General features: G+C 39.9%; 1 protein-coding gene and 1 pseudogene across 1 annotated transcript in view; one reads left to right on the plus strand and one right to left on the minus strand.

Moving 5' to 3' along the window:
• The first annotated feature begins 5,129 nt into the window (after positions 1-5,129).
• LOC102000074 lies at positions 5,130-5,908 on the plus strand (annotated as a pseudogene).
• Positions 5,909-17,314: 11,406 nt separating this feature from the next.
• Positions 17,315-18,650, minus strand: part of Scml2 (Scm polycomb group protein like 2) — a 92,029-nt gene continuing 90,693 nt past the window's right edge. The window contains exon 28 of the mRNA XM_026784707.1: positions 17,315-17,574. Within this exon, the coding sequence (XP_026640508.1) occupies positions 17,446-17,574 (129 nt within the window). The 3' untranslated portion in view covers positions 17,315-17,445. The remainder of the gene's footprint in view (positions 17,575-18,650) is intronic.

Raw genomic sequence — 18,650 nt, forward strand, 5'->3', positions numbered from 1 at the left:
TTCCAGTGACCTCTTTTTTTTATTTATTTATATTTATTATGTATACAATATTCTGTCTGTGTGTATGTCTGCAGGGCAGAAGAGGGCACCAGACCTCATTACAGATGGTTGTGAGCCACCATGTGGTTGCTGGGAATTGAACTCAGGACCTTTGGAAGAGCAGGCAATGCTCTTAACCTCTGAGCCATCTCTCCAGCCCCTCCAGTGACCTCTTATATCCAGGTATTTTTATCAGACAAGGGTCCCATGGACTGTTTTAGAATAGAGTCCTGTGTCCACTAGAAAGTCTACTGGCTTCCCCTCTACCTTTAAGGTTACCCAGGGCTCATGGAGGAGACATGAGAACCAGAATCCTCAGTAACTAAGTTCCTCTATCTCAAAGACCTATGGCCATTTCACTCCTTGTTTCTTTGGGTACTGGTTCTTCCAGTGTCCCATTCCCTTGCAATAGGCACATTGGTCTCTCTGGAGGCAGGGGTGTGCCCATACCTCTTCTTGGGAAGGGGCCTTTTCTCATTTTTCTCATTTTTTGAAACTCCCTTGTATTTGACCTTTCTTTCCCTGTGGCTACCAGCAATATTCTGGCAAGCCCTTTAGTCTATTTTTCTTTAGGAGTTTATCTGTTGTTAGGAACTTTTTCTTCTATTGTTCCAAGCTCAGCCAATTGCTTACCTGCAAATCCATCCAGTTACTGTAATTTCCATTGGATATCCAGTACTGCCTGGGTCACAAAAGCCATATTGACAGCAGACTGATCTTCTCTTGCTTCTGGGTCAAAAGAAGTGAAGGTTCTGTAAGTCTCCATCAGCCACTCCAGGAAAGCTTCCAGAGTCTCATCCTACCTTGGATAAATTTGGGGATCTTCTTGCAGTCTCACAGAGATCCCCCCATTAGAATCTGCCAGTAGACTTTCAGCCTCTTCTTACCTGCATGATCACTGTGATCCCATTCAGGGCAGGTTAAGGGAAATACCTCATCGATATCGGACTGAATAGCTGTAGGCTGGCCAGTCTGTCCTGGAACAAACTTCTGGGCAGCAGCTAGAATCCATACATGCTTCTCAGTTGTGAACAGTGTAATACCCAACATCCATCTTTGGAAGCCCCCTCCTCCTGGGAGTTGCCTTGGTCCAGACTCCACCTCCAGGAAAGCCTGCCAAAGGCTGACTCCTTCCCAGGGAGGGTCAGGACCACTCCCACAGGCTATTTAGGCTGCGACCCAGAGAAGGAACATGTGGTTTTAGCTTTTGCATGTCTCCCCATTCTGTGTCTTCCTTCTCCTAGCCACCTGGGAGCACTGCATTTATTAAACGTGGGCATCTTTGATTTGGTCTAATCTGGTCTGATTGAAATTATGTGTATCAGTGTAGAGGCTCCTCTTGAGATTATTTTAACTAACAGTACCTGCAAGAGCTGTTGACCACCATCCTAAGTGGGCTCATGAGTGTTCATTACAGTGTCTAATAAGTCTAGCAGGGCAGAGGGTTTCTCTGAAAACTTGTAGTTTTACATTTTCCAGTTATAAATGTCACTAGTGGCAAAAAGGATATGTGTCATATATTACCCGCCATCCTGTTTGTGGGGGGGGGGGGAGTTGCCTTTAGGGGTAGGGCAACTATCGAGGAATGTGCCTCTGCTACCTGTGCTATATATGTTTTAGTCCAGGATCAGGTGTGAGGTGGACTTTCCATGCCTCCTTCCCCTTCTCCGGGGCTAGGTTTACCTGTAGCAATCTGGCAGCGGGGAGCTTGTGTGGAGACTAACACAGGAACATTAAGGAGGTGGGTAAAGCTCCTCCTCTGGCACAGAATGGGGGTAGGACCTCTGGTTTACAATCCTTCTTCGACTCTGCTTCTTTCACCTGCAAGACTGTTGGGGCAGGTGGAAGAGAGTGCTTCAAGCAAGAAGGGGGGCTTTCCACCAAATGTTACCAAGTGGTGATGTAGGAGACCTGGCTAGGGCATCCAGGGTTCTTCAATACATGATATCTTTAACCTGATATATGATTGGGCAGTGGAAGGTGCCCACTTCTAGCCATTCAATGTTGAAGGATGGCCATTCAATGTTGCAAAAGTTTGTTAACTTCCCTGGCCATACAAATAACCCCAGAGGGGCTGGAGAGATGGCTCAGAGGTTAAGAGCATTGCCTGCTCTTCCAAAGGTCCTGAGTTCAATTCCCAGCAACCACATGGTGGCTCACAACCATCTGTAATGAGACATGGTGCCCTCTTCTGGACTGCAGGCATACACACAGACAGAATGTTGCATACATAATAAATAAATAAATAAATAAATTAATTAATTAATTAATTAATTAATTAATAACAAATAACCCCAGAGTCTCAGCTTGGTGATTGAAGTCCTTGAGATGTGATCAGACTAGCTTCAGGAGGGTGGAGCTCGCTGCCTGCCCCATAATAGTATTTTTCAAGATTGCAAAACAAGACAAACAGAACACAAACACACACACACACACAAAGACAAACCCACTGATGTTCAAAAAAGGAATTGGAAAGATGCAGATAGCAATCTGTCCCATTTTCCAGCGCTGCCAGATGGGAGTCACTCATCAGTAACTACAAGAACCAGATTAACGGTTTATCATTGGGCATTTAGAAATCCTTTACTGTTGGTAAGCCTTTGTGACAGCACAATAAGTTCTGCAGCTCCATTTTTAGTTTAAGAAACAAGGACTTAGCTGGGCAGTGGTGGCGGTGGCATGTAGATGGAGACCACTTGTTCATTTCCTAGCCACCCAGACCCAAAATAATCACACAGAAACTATATTAATTGCAATACTGCTTGACCAATAGCTTAAGCATATTTTTCGCTAGCTCTTACATCTTAAATTAACCCATTTCTATTATTTTATATTTTACCATGAGGCTTGTGGTTTACTGGCAAGATTCTGCCTGGCGGTTCACATCTTTGCATCTTTCTCTTCCAGCAGCTACATGGCGGCTCCCTGACTCCACTCCGCCTTCTTTCCTCCTTTATCTACTTGGAATTCCCACCTTGTTCTACTCTGCTAAGCCACTGGCCGAAACAGCTTCTTTACCAACCAATGGCAATAAAACATATTCACAGCATACAGAGGGGAATCCCACATCTGTGGTGCACATCTTTAATCCTAGCATGTGGGAGGCAGAGGCAGATCAATCTCCGAGTTTGAGGCCAGTCTGGTCTACAGAGCAAGTTCCAGGACAACCAGGGCTATAAAGAGAAACCAATCAACCAAAACAATCAAACGACCAAACAAAAAACAAACAACCAAAAATCAAAAACACGGACTTGCTCTTTTTGCTTCATGTTTGTGGTTTAAGACATGAGCCTTCAGGTTCTTCTCTAGCTGACATGTCTGCTGATTGCTGCCTTGCTTCTCTGCCATGATGGACTCCTATCCCTCTAGAACCATAAGCTGAATAAACCCTTTCTTCTGTAAAAATGTAATTATGGACTTGATGGATATACGCAAACATACAAAAAGCACAGAAAAGGGGTGTCAGGAGCCATTTCAGGCTTCTCCTTTCTCACATCTCACAGGGCCTTGAAGTAAAAATCTTTTTTTTTTTTTTGGTTTTTCGAGACAGGGTTTCTCTGTGGCTTTGGAGCCTGTCCTGGAACTAGCTCTGTAGAGCAGGCTGGTCTCGAACTCACAGAGATCCGCCTGCCTCTGCCTCCCGAGTGCTGGGATTAAAGGCGTGCGCCACCACCGCCCGGCTGAAGTAAACATCTTGAGACAGAAAACTTAAAGTTAGCCAAAACATTACGTGCTAACCGTGGAGATTCAAGCTTTGGAAAGCACCACAGAGTGTCTTCACTGCTTGCTGCTTATCACTAACAGCAGGTGTTCTAGCCACTGACGTTGCAACTGCCCTGCTTAGCTGCCAAACTGCCCCGCTTAGTTGCCTAGCTACAGAGCCCCTCCTTCCCTTCCCCCTTCCCCCTTCATCCTTCCCCCTTTCCTCAGTTCCCCCTGCCCAAGCTTCTCACTGAGGAGTATTTAAGACATGAAACTTGCTTCAATAAACGGATGCCTTGACAAAGAATACTGCTTGGCATCTGTTTCTCTTTCTCCCCATGTTTTTCAGATAGGGCCTCTTCAAGACCCTGGAGTAACTTAGGACCTGCTGGGCGGGTCGAGAAGGGGGACATGGCTCCAAACCATTGTTATCCTGTTAACATACACGCATCAGATGTGACATATTTAGCAAAGCTATAGAAGGACTAATTACATATTGTCCAGTTATGTGATCTCCAAAGTGTGCATGTGGTGTGTGTGTGTGTGTGTGTGTGTGTGTGTGTGTGTGTGTGTATGTGTAGGCCAGAGATCCATGCTTGATATTTTCCTCTTTTACTCTCCACCTTATTTTTTGAGATAAGGTGTCTTACTGAACTTGGAGCTCACAAATTTGGCTAGACTGACGGGCCAGCAAGCCTCAGGGATCCTTCTGTCTCTGCCTCCCCTGTGTCTGCAGGGATTACAGGTAAATTTAGTCATTTCTGGTATGTTATGTGGATTCTGAACTCATGTTCTCAGGCAGGCATAGCAAGCTCTTTACCTACTGAGATATCTTTCCAGCGACTCCAATTTAATTACTTTAAGAATAAGCCACTAGGTGGTCTTCTGTTTTTTGTGGTCTTTCCATTCTCTGTTCATCTCTCCATATTTTCGGGGCAGGAGGGCATCCGGGAGTGCTGGCACCCATTAAACCTGGGCATCTTCTAATTTGGTCTGATTGGGATTATTGCATTGGCAGAGAGGGTTGTCGGCCAAGGAAAAATACTTAACAAGCTCCACCTAGCTCTGCTTTCTTCCCTCTTTTTCTGAAGAGGCAAGCAGGTTTCTGTCTTTCTCTTTCTTTTCTTCCCTTTACCCTTGACTCAATAAACTCCTCACTTAAGCTCTGTCTGCAGACCATGAGGCCTCTGGCTTTCAACCTGCCAAGGTCTCTTGCTCGCAGAATCGCCTGGGCTCTCAGTGGTCGTGGTTTGAACCCACCCGTGGCTTGGTCCATCTCTCGCAGGAATCATTACATCGCCTGCCTCTACCTCCTGAGTGCAGTGATTAAAGTTGTTGTCTGGAGACATGGTCCTTAATTAGCCCTACTCTTGCCGGTCTTCCAGAAGAAAGGTGGCAGTAATGCTAACGCTGGCAAGCAAGCTGAAGCGGGATGATGGTCTCAAAGGATCCCGGACATCTGCCTCCACATCTGACTCTACTCGATGGGTCTCTGTGAGAGACAAATTGCTTGTAAAAGAGGTTGCAGAACTTGAAGCTAATTTACCCTGTACCTGTAAAGTACACTTTCCTGATCCAAACAAGCTTCATTGCTTTCAGCTGACTGTAAGCCCATATGAGGGTTACTACCAGGGTGGAACATTTCAGTTTGAAACTGAAGTTCCTGAAGCCTATAGCATGGTGCCTCCCAGGGTGAAATGCTTGACTAAAATCTGGCATCCCAATATCACAGAAACAGGGGAAATATGTCTAAGTTTACTAAGAGAACACTCAATTGATGGCACTGGCTGGGCTCCCACTAGGACATTGAAGGATGTTGTTTGGGGATTAAACTCTTTATTTACTGATCTCTTGAATTTTGATGATCCACTGAATATTGAAGCAGCAGAACATCATTTACGAGACAAGGAAGATTTCCGGGACAAAGTAGATGAATACATCAAACGCTATGCCAGAGGATAAGAGGGGAGATTGCAGTGCTGAGGACTTTGTCGCAGCTGTCTCTGATGTGAAACAGCTAGAGGTAGCCCTCCTCCCCATCCTCATACTCCCTGTCAGCCCCTTGGGCTTGTCCCAGTCTTGCGACCTTGTCCTGAAGAAGACCATCCTCCTAGCTACACAACACAGCAAGAAAATGTCTGGGCTTCAAGAGCATTGTCCGCTTCCCTTAACATGTTTCCTGAAACTCTGTCTAGGCTGTGGGATTCCTCCGAAGTTGTAATGAACTCACCATTGAGGATAGCACTTGCTTCCCTTACCCCCAACAAAGTCGGTGTCCTGCACCAGTGATGTAATGACATGTTTGGCGTGACTGGCAGATTGGCAATAAGAAACCTGCTAGTTTGGGGATTAAAGGCGTGCATGACTACCAGTTGGATGCACATTCTCTTAGCTTCTTCCACGAAGGTTGGCCCTGCCTAGATGTGAAGCTTCCCGGAATGCATAGTCATTCACTGTAGATCTTACTGAAAAGCGTATTTTATTTAATGTAAGTATATTTTGGAACAGATTTGTAATTTGTACAATTTGATGCTTTAATTATTTTTTTCTATTCTCAAAAAAAATAAAAAGAATAAGCCACTAAAACAAATAAAAATCGAGGGCTTGTGGGGATTTTAAGTCCTGAGTGAATGTGTATTACCATGATCACAGCTATGGCAGGAACCCCAATGCCTCAGATCCAAGGGAATAGCAAAGCTTTTTGCAAATCAAGCTCAGAGAAATGGCATAGCCTTTGTCTGGGTCATGTACAGATGTTATAAATGATTGACCTTTAGGGAAAATCAATGCATATAGAAACTCTCAACCACAGCTTTTCCACACAGATGACTGCAACCTAAAACTATGCCCCTACAGAGATTAGCTAATTTGCTTTCTCCTTCTTTAGCTCTGTATAGCAAACTAACCCTCTTTCTCAATAGTATATATAATAAAAGTCCTGCGCTGAGCTCTGAAAGTCTTGCAGAAGAAAGGGAGGAGGGATTGTATGAGCCAAGGGGGTTATGATAGGGGAACCCACAAATGCAGTAGACCTGAGCTCACGAGAGCTCATGGACACTAGGCTAAGAGTTAGGGAGCCTGCATGGCTGACCTAGGCCTGAAGTATGATTAATAAAAACTCAGAGATAGATATTGGGGGTCAACCTGAAGAACAGAAAAGCAAAGCAGCCAGCCACTGGCTCTTCCCTCTACCTCAGTCTAAAAATGGTGATCCTGCCTCCAGGAAACCTCAGAATGAGACTGAGAGCAGTTTAATAATCCTTTCTAGTTTGGGGATTAAAGGCGTGCATGACTACCAGTTGGAGTTTCTATGGCAACTAGTGTGGCTACTGGGATTAAAGGTGTGTGTCATTGCTGCCTGGTCTGTAAGGCTGGCCAGTGTGGCTGCTTTACTTTTCTGATCTGGTGTGGGAGGTCCTTCTGTCTATGTGTTGATTTTACTGATTAATGAATAAGAAAGCTGGCTTGGCCTGTAGCACTGGAGGAAGAAGGCGGAGTTAGGAGAAGCCATGGATCCACCGCTTGACACAGATGCTGGGATCTTGAGCTGGTAAGCCACAGCCACGTGGTGATACACAAAATAATAGAGATGGGTTAGTTTAGGATATGAGTTTAGCCAGAAATATGCTTCAGCTATTGGCCAAACAGTATTACAAATAATATGGTTTTCTAAATGGTTATTTCATGGCTGAGAGGCCAGGAATAACAAGCAATGCTTCACCCAACACTGATCTTCAGGCCTTTTTCATTAAAATACCAATGAAATACCACTTTATAGGTCCTTTGCATATGTGTGACAACTGTGTAGCTTCATCTCTTAGTAGACTTAGAACAAGGGAAGCAGGACCTCTTTCTCCCTGGTACTTAGATGGCTTTTGGTAACCTGTTGCCCATGCTGGACTACCTGGCTCTGTCTCAACCCGAGGAGCTCAGTACTTGATGTGCAAATCCATAGGAGGCCTGCCCCTTCCTGAATGGATATGGAGGAGGAGAGAATGGGGAGGGGTGGTAAATGAGCAAGGGGAGGGGACAGAAAGAGATAAGAGAAATTGGCTGGTATGTAAAAGAAATGAAAAAAAAAGTTAACCTTTTCTTTTAAAAAGTACTGAGCTTCCATGCTGCTGGTGCATCTCAATCAGAGTGCCCAACCCACCTAATGCCAGATTTTTGGTACATGTGTCTGTCCTTTCTTCAGATCTTAATTGCCACTGTGCAGGTTGCAGCAAGGGTTTGAGTTTTCCTTCATTTATATTTTGGCCAAAGACATGTTTTACTCCTTTTAGGCTACATTTTTTTCTTCTCTGGATACTGTAATTCTCAAATTACTATCACTCCATGCTTCTAGTTTATTAGCTAGGCTTATACCCTATACTAAACTGGGGAGGCATTCATATAAACAATTCTAGAATCAACAATACTGGAAACAATCCCCAATATTCAATAGCCATTACACCTATCATGAACAGGGACTCAGACCACTAAACTCCTTTCCAATGGCCTTCTCCCAGCATTTCTTAGTCCCCCACATCTCCACATGGTTTCCCCTACTGTGTCTCCACTAACAAGTCTGCCTCACTCTATATTTGACTTTTTAAAATTTTTCTATTTATTTTAAAAGAAAACAAACTATATATTTTTTTATTACACATACCAATCCAAGTTCCCATTCCCTTCCCTACTTCCATTCCCTATACCCCATAGAGAGGGTAAGGCATATTGCTTTTGGGAAGGTCCAAGGCCTTCCCTACTGCCTCAATCTTAACAAGTTTTATACGCTGTAGTTTTCAGCTCATCAGTTTTGCTTTAGCTGTCATTTGTAAAAAGATGTTAAATATATGTATGAAATCATGAGCATAAATAAGCCCATTCCTTTTTGTAATGTATTTGCTCACAGTCACGTCAGTAACTGAAACCAGTTAAGGTGTTCCCCCTTAGCAAGTGTTTGACTGCACATCACAGTATTTTACTATGGTCACTGGGCTTTTCTGGAGAACTCTCCGACCTATCTTTCACAACCAAAACTTTTTAGCCTTAGCATAACACATTCCATTTACTGTTCCTCTGGTCCTTGAAGATTGCTCTACTTTGTTTGTGAGTTTGATTACTTTGTATTGCTCATGTTTGATGACAGATTTCTTCCCCTTAGCATCACATCCTGCAAGTTCACTCAAATTCTCCCAAATAGGAGGATTTGGGTTTTGGGGGGTAAACACAAATCTTCTATGGCTCCTAAACCCCAGAAATGGTTCTCACAAATGATGGTGCATCAGTATTCCTGGAAGGTTTATCAAACAGATTCATTGGCTCCACTACACTTCTTATTCAGCAAGCAGATGGGGTCTGAAAATGGGAGTCCCTAGCTGAGATATGTGCCTTTGTCAAGGGACCACATTGGGATGTTTTATCTCTCAGAGAAAAAAATTCAATCAACATCCTTAGCTCTGAAGATTAAAACTTTGTTGAGAGTCCATCTCTTTCCAGTCAGAATGGCCATCATGAAGAAAACAGGCAAGGATGGAGGTAGAAGGAATCTTTATACAATGCTGGTGGGAATGCAAATTAATGTAGTCACTATGAAGATTGGTATCTTGTTCCTGAAAAATGTTAAAAACAGTACTAGTATCTGCTCCAGCTATACCATTACTTGTTTAAACACCTCAAAAAAATCTAAGTCAGCATCCAGAAAAATAACTATATACCCATATTTTTGTGGCACTATTAACATTAAGATACAGAATCACCTTAGGCAAATAAGATCAATAGCCAAGAAAATGTATCTATGAACAATGCAACTTTATTCAGCAGCAAAGGAGAAGGAAAATGTGTCATTTGCAGGAAGATAGATCATACTGGAGTGATATTAAATGAAATAAGTCAGATTCAGAAAGACAAATATAACATTTTCTTTCATACAAATAGTCAAGATTCAAACAAATCTGATATATTAAAATAAAAGGAGGACTACTGATGAGCAGGAAGGAGCTCAGTGAGAGGAAAAAGTGAGAACCAGAGAGGGTAATAGGGGATGAATATGAGCAAAGAACATAATATGAGACATAATGAACCCTCTATTTTGTATGTTATTTTAAAGAGAAAACATTGGAAATAAATACAAAGTAATAGTAAAAGCAAACCTTTTCCTTCTTATTCATAGAAGTCTTGTATATTTTTAGCATTATTTAACATTTGGCAAATTATTCACTCAGTGATATAGGAATACTTGATTACTATAGGGAGAAAAATAGAAAATGTTTCCAAAATGATCATCAAATGTATTTATGACCCATTTAAAAGAAATCCACACACCTACCAGAGAAGCTAGAGGTACATATTAATAGAAATTCTCATGCTCATTAGCCATTGCCTTCAATACACATCTCCTTTGCACCTGCCTGTTGTCCCACAGTTCTTAGTGAAATCAATATTTATTCAGACTGTACTCTTCACCATGGAAAGGTTACTTTTACATGGCTACTTCAGTTTTTGCTGAACTTTTTACATTTGCAGATTACTTATGTAGTTTTTTTAGTGCTCTTTCTCAAGAGCTGCTGCATGTCCCCTGAAGTCAAGGCTTATTTGGTTTACTTCTGCATGCTAAAATGACAGCCATTATTCAGTACTCTCATGGGATCAATTTCACCAACCTTACAATTGTCTGAATGTGAAATCTCCCTTACAGGCTTACATGTGTGAAAACTGTTTGGGAGGTGGGTCTTAGCTGGAGAAATAGATCTTTTTTTTTTCTGAGATAGGTTTTTTCTGCAGCTCTGGAGCCTGTCCTGGAACTAGCTCTTATAGACCAGGCTGGCCTTGAACTCACAGAGATGAGCCCGCCTCTGCCTCCAGAGTGCTGGGATTAAAGGTGTGCGCCACCACCGCCCGACTGTGGGGTAGATTTTGAAGTTGATAGACTGACCATGCTTCCTCCTATCTCTGCTTCTTGGTCTTCTCATACTTGAGCAAGTTATGTCTCCACAGTCGTCCATGAACTATTATCATCACTTTTCCCACTATAATGGATTGTATCCTTTAATTCCTGACCAAAAGAAACCCATATATTAAATATACTCCTTTCCCTCCTGTTGCTTCTTGTCACTGCAACAAGTAACTAATCCATATTCTAGCTCATTGCCACTGTGTACACACACACACGCACACACACACACACACGCACGCACACAGACACACACATACACACACACACGCACGCACACAGACACACACATACAGAGAGAATGTAGTCACTGATCCTGTTTGTTTGTTGTTTTTAGCTTCAGTACCTTCCTTTAGTGTACTGTCTACTTACGAAGGCTAGATGTACAAGTCCCATGGTGCAAGAACTACACCAGTTTTCTCTGCTTCCTTGGCTAGGGTCTGAAGGGTGTTTTGAATTGTAGAAAAATCAAAAGGTGAAGTATGGCCAAGCCATGAATCTGGAATCTAAAGATGTGATGCTAAAGTGTATCCAGAAATCAGACATATCTCTGAGTTAGTGATATGTAGTGACATTTCACTTGCATTTTAATCAAAAAAGCTTGCCTGAAAATCAGAGAGTAAAAAAAGTCCCAATGGTCAGCCTTACAGACCAGGCAATGGTAACTCACTCCTTCAATCTCAGTAGCCACACTAGTTGCCATAGAAACTGGGCAGTGCACACCTTTAATGCCAGAACTAGAGGATTATAAAACGGGAGGACAGCTCTCAACACAGTCTCATTCTGAGATTCCTGGAGCAAGATCGCCATTTCAGACTGAGGTAAAGGTAAGAGCGAGTGGCTGGTTGCTTTGCTTTCCTGATCTCCAGACTGAATCCCAATTTCAGTCTCTCAATTTTTAATTAATCATGCATCAGTGGTGTACCCATCTTCTCAATCTGGTATCACTGACCTTTGAGCTAGTAGGAATATTTGAAAGACTAGCAAAATCTTGCCTGCCCACCCTGGTTTTCATTTTCATTCAAATATTTAGTGAGAAAGCAAGAGTACTCCAGTGACTGCCAGCAAAACATCCTGTTAAAGTCAGATGACTGACGGGGACTATTACTCACTCCTTCCCATTGCTTCAGTGCCATATAGTATGTATTTAAAACAGAAAGCAAAACCATTCAAACATAATCTAAAGGCTAAAGAGCAATTTATGGCATTACTTATCTGTGGAGAGATACATATTTAGTACTAAAATACCAACTTATATTTGGGTCCTAAGATTACTCATTCAATGTGTGACTGGGTTACCTATGTGCTAGGTACCAATAATCAAACTAATGAAACTCACTGACTGCCCTTAAGAATTCACTTTAGTGGGAAAAGACAGTCAATGTACAACTACTCTTATGATGCAAGGAAGGAGGTGTATCAGTTATATATCACCACATATTTGAGCCACAGAAGTACCCATATCCCAGTGACACATAATAATTGACATCAATAATTATGAAGATGACAGAATGCCTTTAGCTCAGTGGCATTTCTGTCAACAGCACAACCCAGTCTTAAGGTCGCAGCTTAACCACTCTCGTGGCAGAATCAAATACACCTGACATTTATTTATTGCCAGTGTTTAAAGATTCTAGTTGGATTGCTGTTCTTAAGGTCCTTGTGCCCATTAGATAAACAAGGGTTCATGATGGGATGCAATATCAATTGTGGACAATATAAAAATACACAAGGTTGCCGGGCGGTGGTGGCGCACGCCTTTAATCCCAGCACTTGGGAGGCAGAGGCAGGTGGATCTTTGTGAGTTTGAGACCAGCCTGAGCTACAAGAGCTAGTTCCAGGACAGGCTCCAAAACCACAGAGAAACCCTGTCTCAAAAAAAAAAAAAGAAACAAAAAAATATACAAGGTTAAAGAAAATAAAGCAGAGGCTGGAAGGAGGCAGGTATACTGGTACACTGGAAGTGGAGCAGGGAGATTTGACAGGTTTAAAGGAGGTATGTGTTGTGTTATTTGTATCAACAGCAGGTGAGACTATTTACAAAAGATCCATTTCCTCATTTTCTTGGTCAGACACTGTTACAGTGAGGAGTGGCCCCCTGATCAAATTCCACAGCAATAGAAACAAAGGTGACAAAGGAGCCCAGGGCCCACGAAAATTATGGATCACAATGTGGAACCTGAAATTCCAAATCACTATAAAGGATGAGCTACTTTAAAAGTAAGAAAAACTACAGAGGTGCAGGGATATAGCACTGTTGTGGAATATTAGTTGATGATGTGTTGTTACATTTGTTTATGCTGTGGAGCATTTGTTTAATGATGTAAAGATGTCAGACACAGAATAAGAAGGAAAGAAAAGAGATTTAGAAATAGAGAAAGTTGTAAAAGTCCAGAGGCAAAAGGTAGATGGGATAATTTAAGAAAAGCAGGCTACAAATAAGCCAAGCTAAGGCTGGACATGCAAAAGAAAAGGTTAAGTCTCCATGTGATTATTTGGGAACTTGGTGGCAGTCAAAGAGTAAAAACAAAACAAACAAACAAAAAACCCAAAAACCAACAACATGTTGGTATTTCACCATGGGCCCCATATTTCCACCTAGGGACTGAGAAAGCTTAAAAAAAAAAAAAAACACCAAACAGCAAAAAACAGATACAGCTTCTTTAAGAGAAAGCCCTTGAACAGCAAGTACATTAAATAAAAGCAAAGCAAAGCAAAACAAAACAAAACAAAAAAGCTAAATTTAAAAAAATGCCTGCCACAGTGCAAGCATCAGCATTTCGTATATGGGGGGGGGGGTAATGCAGTTCCTGGTTAAAGGAACCTCCAACTAGGCTTTGGGCTTGGCTTTCGTGACCAGAGAAGCAGGCACAGCCAGCCACCAAAGCCACACAGAGGTCCTAGACACACCACTTAGCAGTTTAAAGGTTTATTCCGTAAAAAAAAAGTCTAAAAGGTATGCAGTAAAAGAGGTCCAGATGGAAAATCTTCTTTATAAGGTGTTTAATAATATGCATAGACTTAAAAGTGAGAAAGGGTATAGACAGTTAGAAAACATTGTTTAAAAGATGGCTCAGAGGTTAAGAGCACTGGCTGCTTTCAGAGGTCTGGAGTTCAATTCCCAGCAACCACATAGAGGCTCACAACCACCTGTAATGAGATCTGGTGCCCTCTTCTGGGGTGTGGGAATACATGTAGGCAGAACACTGTATGCATAATAAATAAATAAATAAATAAAATCTTAAAATGTAAAAAAAATGTTTAAAATAATAAAGTCTTTAAAGAGAATAAAAGCAATATAAAAAAAGCCACTTGAGATGAGAAATACACAGGGAATCGGTTTTGACTTTTCTGGTTGCTGATAAGCAAGACAGCTGCTAAGAGACATGGGATTGAAAGAGGGACTGATGAAATAAATCAGCCTAGATATTTTAAGAATGCTTTATCTTGGGGTTGGAGAGATGGCTCAGAGGTTAAGAGCATTGCCTGCTCTTCCAAAGGTTCTGAGTTCAATTCCCAGCAACCACATGGTAGCTCACAACCATCTATAATGGGGTCTGGTGCCTTCTTCTGGCCATCAGGCATACACACAGACAGAATATTGTATACATAATAAATAAATATTAAAAAAATGCTTTATCTTTAAAATGGAACTCTTCTACATGACTCCTGAGAGTATTTGTAGAGAAAAATGCTTTTTTTTATCTTTTTTTTTTTTTTTGGTTTTTCGAGACAGGGTTTTGCTGTGGCTTTGGAGCCTGTCCTGGAACTAGCTCTGTAGACCAGGCTGGTCTTGAACTCCCAGAGATCCGCCTGCCTCTGCCTCCCGAGTGCTGGGATTAAAGGAGTGTGCCACCATCGCCCGGCTTTTTTTTTTTTTGCTTTTTTATCTTTTTACATCTATTACTTCAACCGTTTTCTTTTATTCTAATTTACCTTGATAAATATACACAAATTTACTACTTTACTACTGTAAATATACAATGAATATTACATGTATCTACAATGTTGTACAACCATTAGTACTATCTAAATCCACAACTTTTCTTTCATTCCATACTGAAATTCTGGGGCAACGAAACAGTAACTTCCCATTCCCTTTTTAACGACCACCTGGTTACTTCTATTTCTGAATTTCATGTAAGTGGATTCATACAGTATTTGTCCTTGTTACATTTGTCCAAATTACATTTGGCTTAATGTAATTCACCTGGCAGTATGTGTCTGAATTTCATTCATTTTAAAGAATAAATCACACACACACACTACACACACACATGCATACACAGTGTGTTTCATACTTCATTCATCTCATGATAAAGATTCATTTTTACCTTTAGACTGTTTGGAATACTGATATCCTAAGCATCGGATGCTGCTTTTTAAAAATTTTGCGATTTGATATATAACATAGTAACTGTTTTACACAGTAATTCTATTTTAAATTTCACTAGCATATAAGGGTTCTAATGTCTCCAAATCCTCACTTTACCTTTTTATTTAAAAACAATATTAATACCAACTAATAAATATCTAAGCAGAAATTAATATAAGCACACTCATACAATTCTAGCACCACAGAGGCTGAAGCATTGTGAGTTCAAGGTCAGTTTAAGTTATATAGGTGAGACTGAAAACACTAAATGACTGGAGATATGACTTAGTGATAGATCACTTTGGGTTTGATTCTTAGCACTCTCGAGAAAGATATCTTAAATATTTACTGTTCATGTGAAATTCTAAAATACAAAGGAAGTAGAGGAAAGAAAGACTATCTGATGGTGTATTCTGATGGCGAGCATTTGTGTATGTATATATTCTATCCCAACATAGTTTCACATTGGGTCAGTTTCAGGGAACTTCATAAGATGTGACAGCTTCAACCTGTAGAATGAGCCCCAGAGATTTCAATCTACTTCACTTACACAGAAAACTGCAAGTAACATCTCTCCTGCGGTATGGAAAACCAGGGTTTACTGTTAAGTACAGAACTAAGTAGTTTCAAAGTCCTGTTTTACAAGACCAACAAGCCCACATATTAATACACTGTGGAGAAGGTAAGTAAAAGAAAATCTCAGACTCAGGTATTAATTGCTGTGCTTATTTAACTTTATTATATTCTTCAAATTTGAAGATAACAAAACATAGTATTATAAACACCTGAGGACCAATCAACTGGACATAGCATCTTCATACAAACAATTTGCAAGAAGATCAATTTTAAGAATCTAGTTGTTCCAGAAATGACATAGGTGAAGTAATCTTTTATACATTTCTGCTGTTATACAAAACACATTTGGTATTCTTAAAGAGAAAATGGACATTCTTATCCTGGTGAACATTTTGTTGACATTTAGAACAAATGGCTAATACATGTATAACTGATTCTCACAGCTTATATGTATTACACCACTATATAAAGTAATGGCACGCAGTATTATTTTCCTTTGAAAGCTCTCATTTTTAAAAATAGAGCTCCAATGTCAGAATTAATGTATTTTTTAAAATGTAGTAGAATTGATGGCTCAATAAATTAATTAGAAATTATTTAGAATTAATTAGAAATATTGCATAGAATAAAGAGCTTCCCTATGTGGGAGCCAATCTAAGTAGAGTTTCTTAACACCTGAATAATAAGCTGAGAGCTACTGGGAATAGTAAAATGATGTACATGTTTTTGATGGAATAAACATCTATATATAGTTCTTTATTACCTTTGTGGCAGTGTAAAGTGCCATAATAAATCCAAAAAATCACTTGTGTATTCTCACAAATATAGAATAGTATATAAATATGCTAAAGTATCCATATGAGTAATAAACACAAAATAAAATAATTTTTTAAAAATTGGACACAAATATCTTAGAAATAGACATGTCAGGATTTAATGTCTAATGTTCGAGCTTAGTAAAAATTCAGAAAATTATTAAATAGGTATAAAGTTTATCCAATTCCATCCAATCCACTCTTGTAGAATAAACATCTCCTCTACAAAAATTATTCACTTTAATCTATCCTAAAAATATCAAAGACTAGTAAGAACACTTTATGCAAGCTTATAAACTTGCTTTTTCCCCTTTGTATGAACAAATACACCACCAGAGCATGAAAAGAAAGGAAAATAATTTATATGGCTCTTTCCTTTCTAGTAGTTGTGTATCATGAACAGAAGAATGGGGAAGGAGATGAGAACTTAAGTGCATCATTAAACTCTTTTGAGAGAAAATTGTCATGGTTTTGTAATAGAGATTAAGTTGCTGGTATTTTCCCCTTTGGGGTTTAGCTATTTGGTTCTAGATATAAAAATTAATCCTAATAAAAGGTTTTCCTCTGTTTGCTACATGAAGTATACTTGTAAACACAATAAAAATAATTAAAGACATAAATAATAAATTGTCAGTTATAAGTATGCTAATAAAACATATTCAATGTCGTTTAAAGAGTAAGAACATACTATCAATGTAATTGTACTACAATTTTGATAAAATATTTTTTTTCTTTTGGTTTTTCGAGACAGGGTTTCTCTGTGGCTTTGGAGCCTGCCCTGGAACTAGCTCTGTAGACCAGGCTGGTCTTGAACTCCCAGAGATCCGCCTGCCTCTGCCTCCCGAGTGCTGGGATTAAAGGCGTGAGCCACCACTGCCCGGCCTTGATAAAATATTTTTATAAAAACCTTTCATAAAATACAAACTGATGAGAAGGAAATTACTTTTAAAGTAAAACATTTTAAGTATACCTGAGAATTGTCTCTAATCTAAATTTGCATATTTTCAATTATATTTTATTTCTTTAAGTTTTTCAATGTAGTAACATAGTTTTAATGCTGGTCCTAGTTTCAGCCCCATATACTTCATCATCAGTTCACTCTTCAGTAGTAGTAGAGCTTTTCCATCAATTTCCTATAGAGAGAAGAAAATTATAGTAAGAATCCTTCCATAGTTTATACAGTATTGTACTATATATACATACATATAAATACACATATATATGTATATATATTCATTCTCTGGATATATGTCTATGAAAACTAATAAAATTTGATTTGTACAATGGAGCATCATTTGACAATTTACAAACTTAATCTAATTTTTAAGAAAAAGGTTTAACCCTGTACTTTCAATATATGTTCTAAATACCAAAGTATCTGACTTTACTGTGTACTGAACAAAATACTAGCACATATTTATGACAAATAGTTAAAGACTAAGAATAGTAGAAATGAATTTCATATGTTATTAACTTTCTGAGAAGGGAAAGAGTATGTCATTACCAATGAAAACTGTAAACATGCTTTACAGTTTCATCTTCATGTTGAAAGCTAATCAGCTGTCTGAAGCTAGTTAGGTGTTGAAACAAATACTGATTTACTTAAAATATTGAAGAGGGGCTCAGAAGGATTGCTCAGTCAGTAAAGCACTTGTGTTGAAAACATGAAGACTGGAGTTGGATGCCCAGAATCCATGTAAAAATGCCAGACATGGTGGTATGTACTTAAATTCCAGTAATGAAGAGGTAAAGACATGAAATCTCTGGGGTGCACTGGCCCCCAGATGGCAATGAGAGACCTGTGCCAATGGAAGCTCGATGCCTTCCTGAAGATGATACCTGAGATTGTCCTCTGGCTCCCATAAGACATATACACATGTGCATTTGCACCTGCACACACGTGTACACACACACGCACGCATAAAATAGTGTACACCAGACATGAAACCAATGATTTTATATTAGAAAATGTTGTGAACACATTGCTTAACAGTCACAAGGAATGCTTTTAAATTTTTTTATTATTGTAAGTATACAATTTATGTCATAAAAGCCTATTATTTGTTATTCAATTTATAATGAAGTTGCTGTTTTCACAGGGTATCACGAGAAGGCCACCCTGGTATATGCTGTGAGTCAACCCCTCCTACTCATGGTCCTAGAATAGAACAGGGAGCAGGTTGGGGGGAGGGTGCTTGTATTTGTCATT

This window comes from Microtus ochrogaster, chromosome X (genome assembly GCF_000317375.1).
Source record: "Microtus ochrogaster isolate Prairie Vole_2 chromosome X, MicOch1.0, whole genome shotgun sequence".
Taxonomy (NCBI): domain Eukaryota; kingdom Metazoa; phylum Chordata; class Mammalia; order Rodentia; family Cricetidae; genus Microtus; species Microtus ochrogaster.